Source organism: Rhinopithecus bieti, unplaced genomic scaffold (genome assembly GCF_001698545.2).
Source record: "Rhinopithecus bieti isolate Rb0 unplaced genomic scaffold, ASM169854v2 scaffold_79104, whole genome shotgun sequence".
Lineage (NCBI taxonomy): Eukaryota > Metazoa > Chordata > Mammalia > Primates > Cercopithecidae > Rhinopithecus > Rhinopithecus bieti.
The window spans coordinates 44,001-50,000 of NW_016829090.1; the positions used below are offsets into that span (position 1 = coordinate 44,001).

The 6,000-nt window shown below is 35.0% G+C and overlaps 1 protein-coding gene across 4 annotated transcripts in view; it reads left to right on the top strand.

The window, feature by feature from the left end:
• The window catches only part of NT5C3A (5'-nucleotidase, cytosolic IIIA), a 52,103-nt gene that overhangs the window by 41,574 nt on the left and 4,529 nt on the right, over positions 1-6,000 (top strand). For all 4 annotated transcript variants that reach the window (XM_017864657.1, XM_017864658.1, XM_017864659.1 and 1 more), the window contains 4 exons: positions 121-190; positions 2,128-2,174; positions 2,840-2,925; positions 4,445-4,534. In XM_017864657.1, coding sequence (XP_017720146.1) covers positions 121-190; positions 2,128-2,174; positions 2,840-2,925; positions 4,445-4,534 — 293 coding nt within the window. The remainder of the gene's footprint in view (positions 1-120; positions 191-2,127; positions 2,175-2,839; positions 2,926-4,444; positions 4,535-6,000) is intronic.

The window sequence follows — 6,000 nt, forward strand, 5'->3', positions numbered from 1 at the left end:
CAGAGACTGAGCACAGTCCTGTGCATCTAGGAAAGCATGAAGTATGTGTTTGGGTAGCACAGAGAAATTCTGGCCATGTGGGCTGTGTTTACAATAATGCCTTTCACTCTTTTCTTACAGATAATAACAGACTTTGATATGACACTCAGTAGATTTTCATACAAAGGGAAAAGATGCCCAACATGTCATAGTAAGTGTGGTATTTGTAAACAAATTCACAAAAGCATGTCATCATTATTTTAAGATCCTCTTTATCTATATTACCTGTGAGATAACTGGGTTTTTAAAATTCTTTTTGGACATTGACAGTGAGGAGACCTGCTTTTCTTATTATATTTTGAGGTATTTTTTTCCTATATTATATAAATGGCTATTTTCATGTATGGTTTTGGTAGCAAAGGGAATCGGAGACTCCTGAAATATTTCTTGCCAAATACAGTCTATTCATTATTCAAGAAATAATTAAATAGGTTGTAAACTTTGGGTTAACCTGAAGAAGCGGCATTTATCAAATATTCTGTTTTCTAGGAATTTTACCAAATTTTAATGTCTTTTTTGTTTTCCAACTTGGCTGTGAGTTTTAAAATAACACTCTTCAACCTGACAGGAAAACGGTGAAATGAACTCTCTCATTTGTTTTTAGTACATATGTAAATTGAAAAATTATTCTGGGGCCGGGTACAGTGGCTCATGGCTGTAATCTCAACATTTTGGGAGGCTGAGGTGGGCAGATCATTTGCAGTCAGGAGTTCGAGACCAGCGTGGCCAAAATGATGAATCCCTGTCTCTACTAAAAATACAAAAATTAGCTGGGCTTGGTGGCGGGCACCTGTAATCCCAGCTACTCAAGAGGCTGAGGCAAGAGAATCTCTTGAACCCGGGAGGTGGAAGTTGCAGTGAGCCAAGATTACACCACTGCACTCCAGCCTGTGCAACAGAGTGAAACTTCATCTTGGGGGGAAAAAAAAAAAGAAAAAAATTATTTTGATAATTTGTATTTAAAAAAACGCTAAAAATCGCCAGGCACAGTGGCTCACGCCTATAATCCCAGCACTTTAGGAGGTGGAGGTGGGATAATCACTTCAGCCCAGGAGTTTGAGACCAGCCTGAGCAACATAATGATAAGACCTTTTCTTACAAAAAAATAAAAAGTCAGCTGGGCATTGTGGCGTGCCTGTGGTCCCAGATACTCACTTGGGAGGCTGAGAGGATCCTTGAGCCTGGGAGGGCGAGTCTGTAGTGAGCCGTAATCACACCACTGCATTCCAGCCTGGATGACAAAACAAGACCCTGTCTCGAAAAAAAAAAAAAGACACTAAAATATTTATATCCTTTGCCCTATTAAGTCCTCTTTAGAGAATTTGTAAGTAATCCCAAATGCAGTTTTTTAAAAGCTTTATTCACAAAATAATGGTGACTAAGCTCAACATAAAATTACTACTAATAGCAGATGCTTGGAAGCAACCTAAAAGTGTAATGCTGCAGAAATGATATAAATTATTTTCTGCTCACATACCAAAATTTTAATTACATGGAAAATGCAGACTACAATGTGAAATGAAAAAGAAAATGCATAATTACAGATTTGGTATCATCTCTTATCTAATTGATATACATGAAATCTTAAGACTGAAAGGAAATATACTAAAATATTGTTCGCTACTTACTATTGAATGGTAAAACTTTTACCATTCAGTTTTGTTTTCTGCTTTACAGTGGTCTGGATTTTCCAGGTGTTTACATTAAGCATTTATTATCTTTTTATTTAGAAAAAAATGTATTTCCCATATGTGTTTCTTCTATTTAACTACAAAGAAGAAAATGGAAGTGATCAATACACAGTTCATAGTGTTTGAAGATATTGAATTGTCTATCTCAGTGGTGTAAGCAAGCAGTCACTAAATCTCAGATTTTAAACCATTAACTTCCCTAACAGTGTCATGTGAATTATACCACTGAGACCAAAAGTTATAATAACCATGCTAGTTGATTGGCATTACTTAAAAGTATTGGGTTGGTGCAAAAGTAATTGAGTTTTTTGCCATTACTTTATAGCAAATTATTCATAGTAGTGGTAGCATCAATCAGAGTATTTCTTTTAATGCTTATTTTGCTTTCTATCTTTAGATATCATTGACAACTGTAAGCTGGTTACAGATGAATGTAGAAAAAAGGTAAACACTAACAATAATCCATAGTCACTCGAAGACTTCATTACCCTTTTTGCCTGAGAATTTCTTCAGGTGCATTCACACAAGTAAGAATGGACGTAAAGTGCTTACAGCCATACCTGGCACATAGTAAGCACGCAGTAAATAGTAGATTTGCTGTATGAATTACACATTCAAAACATATTTTAGAGATAAAAATTCATTTAAAACTCTTAAATGATCACCAAAGTATTCTGGTGTTGCAACGTTAACTGGAGATTTAAAACAAAAGTACTTTGGTTTTCTGTAGGTTTTGCTCCTTTAAGTTGATGAGGAAGTTGCTTCAGTACTTTGCTTGAGTATGTATCTGTGTATATCTTAACAAAATGCAATTTGAAATGTGAATCAAATTTAATACCTTTATATGAAACTGAAGTGTTTTTTGTACTGATAATTTTACTGTTGGTTTTTACTCGCCTAAAAGTACTTTACAAAAGAAAGGTAGCTTTTTGCAGGTATATATGATTACATGTCAACTAAGATCAACAAATATTTTTTCAATTGATACATTAGCTAAACTTATAAAGCAGTTTATTGAAAATACTTGTTTACATTGTTTTGCTTTCTATAAAACCAAGCAGATATATCTTCATGTAATCTTCATGATTAATTTATTCATATCTTCCTAGTTATTGCAACTAAAGGAAAAATATTACGCTATTGAAGTTGATCCTGTTCTTACTGTAGAAGAGAAGTACCCTTATATGGTGGAATGGTAAGTATATTTGGCAGTAGGAGGATTTAAAAAAATAATAAAACAACAGTGCAGTTAAAACGGATGGCTTATTTTTTTACCTGTAGTGCAAACAAACAGATTAATAAATTATGCAAGTTAGAACATTGAATAACAAAATGAGCTCTAATTATCTAATCTCTCTAACAGTTTAGGATTCCTTTTGTTTTGTTTAGTTAAGGTGAAGTCCAGTAGGAATAAATTAAAAGTCCTGCATTTAAGTCTCAAATTAAAAACAAGAATTTTTTTTTTAAGTATATGGACAAGATGTGGCTTAATGTGTAAAGAAAAGGTTTAAAGATTTAAACTGACTCTGAACTCAATTAGAGCCAGCTGGTGATATGGTTACCAAAAAATCAACCTTTGGTTGCATTAATCAAAATGCAGTGTTCCAAGCAGATCACACTGAAAGCATTGTGTTGGGTTCTGGAAGAATGCTGTTAAGAAAAACCATGACAATAGTGACCAAGAAAAAAAAAATAGATCATAAATTTAAAGGAGTCAGAGTAGTCCACCAGAATAATCAGAGGAATTTGGGCCTTCCGACTTGAGGAACATTTCAAGGAATAGAAAATACTTTAATTTGAGAAGCAACAACTTGTTTTAAAATCTTAGGAGACCAAGAATAATTTGTCTTTATTGTCCCATTACCTAACAGTTGCACACTTCATCTGTATTTATGGTATTAAATGTTGAAAAGATATTAGACTTAAGTCTACAAACTGGTAGCAGCAGAACTGGAACAAGACTTGGAAGATAGAAGATTGATTTCAGCATGAGAAAAGAAAAGCCCGTCTAGCAATTAGAGTTTTCTGGCAATGGAATAAGCTTCCCTGGGAGAATGAGTTTACTGACATGATAGAAGCTGACCCAGGCAGGGAGGAGGGTGACTTAGGAATATTATAGGGGTATTTTTAGGTATCAGATGAAGAGTTAGGCTTTTTTTTTTTCTTTCTTTCTGTTTTTAGTGACTCCTTACATGATTGTAATGGGTTAGAGAGTCTAAGGGCCCTTTATACTGAAATGCTATGATTATAGGTGTTTTTTACATAAAGCAGGCTAATCTATACATAACAGATTTTCTCTCTTGCTCACTAAATAGCATCTTCAGTATGTAAAAAATTCAAACTACAAACAAATTTAAAAAGTGCATTTGCTGTAATTCATTTTACTGTAATCAGAGAAAGGATGATGCACCCATAGGTTGGATCGAGTTTTTATCTGTAGAATTAGGAAAGGTTTATAGCTAGTTTCCTTTCATTACCTTACTAACATATTTAAGCTAAGTCTGGGTTTGGGAGGACTGGGAAACTCAGTAAGAACATGCCTATCACATTTTGAGACATGAAGTCTACATTCATTAGTGATGAATTTCAGTCTCTAAAATTTAAATCCAAATATGAGGAACAGATTTTCTCACATGGAAGAATGCTTTGTAATAAAGATAATAATTTTAGTTTGTCTTAATTGATACTCTTTCTCCTTTGGTCGTAAACTCCAGGTATACTAAATCACATGGTTTGCTTGTTGAACAAGCTTTACCAAAAGCTAAACTTAAAGAAATTGTGGCAGAATCTGACGTTATGCTCAAGTAAGTTTCTTGGGTGGTTTTTGCTGCTATTGTTCACAGACTTGAATTATTGCTATATATGTAGTCAGTTGTACTTTTAAAAAATAAGATATTGAATATTACATATGTAAACATATCCAAAATATGCCACCTATCACAGAATACATAGTGGTAAGATAAGGTATTTAGAAGTACATATGAGATCTTGGTGTAGGTAATAAGAGCCTTATGAGATTTAAATTCTAATTTGTATTTTGTTTCTCCAGATTAAAAATGTCAAGACTTACAAATTTTGAACCAAGGCCATTTAAAATTTTTTAGCAAAGTACTTAGGAAAGACATATAATATGAAAGGAATGTATAAATCAAGTTGAAAGGGATTTAAGTATACTTGTTGTTTTTTTTTTTTTTTTTTTGAAAAGGGTCTCTCTTTGTTTCCCAGGTTAGAGTGTAGTGACATAATCTCTTCCTCACTCCAACCTCTGTCTCCTGGGCTCAAGCGATCCCCTTGCCTCAGCCTCTCAAGTAGCTGGGACGACAGGCATGTACCACCATGCCTGGCTACTTTTTGTATTTTTTTGTAAAGATGGGATTTCACCATGTTGCCCGGGCTGGTCTTGAACTCTTGGGGTCAAGTGATCCCAAAGTGCTGGGATTACATGTGTGAGCCACCATGCCTGGCAGTATACTATGTCTAAATTTTCATGAGCCTACTTTTTAAATTCTCAAACTTCTTTGAAAACTATTCCTAGGAAAGATTAGTATGTTTTAGTACATAATTATATATGTATGCATGAGTTATAAGATACAAGAGGCTTTTTAATAGTGTTTATTACCTCCTAAAATTTTCAACTCATTAGGCAAACATGATGATGTTACTTTTTTTATGACGATGTTATTATCTTTTAAGGTGATTACTTCTAAAAAGGAAAGCAATAAATTGTCAGAAAAAGTGTGAGGACAGCTAGTAAGTGTTTCATTCCTTAGTAGGCAGCAACAGCATTATTTAACCTATACCCAGGAAGGGTAAAAAAGGGAAGGGGCTGGCTAGGTGCGGTGGCTCACGCCTGTAATCCCAGCACTTTGGGAGGCCGAGGCGGGCGGATCACAAGGTCAGGAGATTGAGACCATCCTGGCTAACACGATGAAACCCCGTCTCTACTAAAAAATACAAAAAAGTAGCCGGGCATGGTGGCGGGCGCCTATAGTCCCAGCTACTGGGAGGCTGAGGCCGGAGAATGGCACGAACCCGGGAGGCAGAGCTTGCAGTGAGCTGAGATCATTCCACTGCACTCCAGCCTGGGAGACAGCGAGACTCCATCTCAAAAAATAAAAACAAAAAATAAAGGGAAGAGGGCTTAAGAACTTAGTAAAGAGACATGCCAGATTTCGAGAATACAGCTAAGTTCCTGCCACTCTGCTTTTCAGTTTTATGGATTTTGATGAAACTGTAAGAATATCAAGTCATTCTTCATAATTTTAAAATC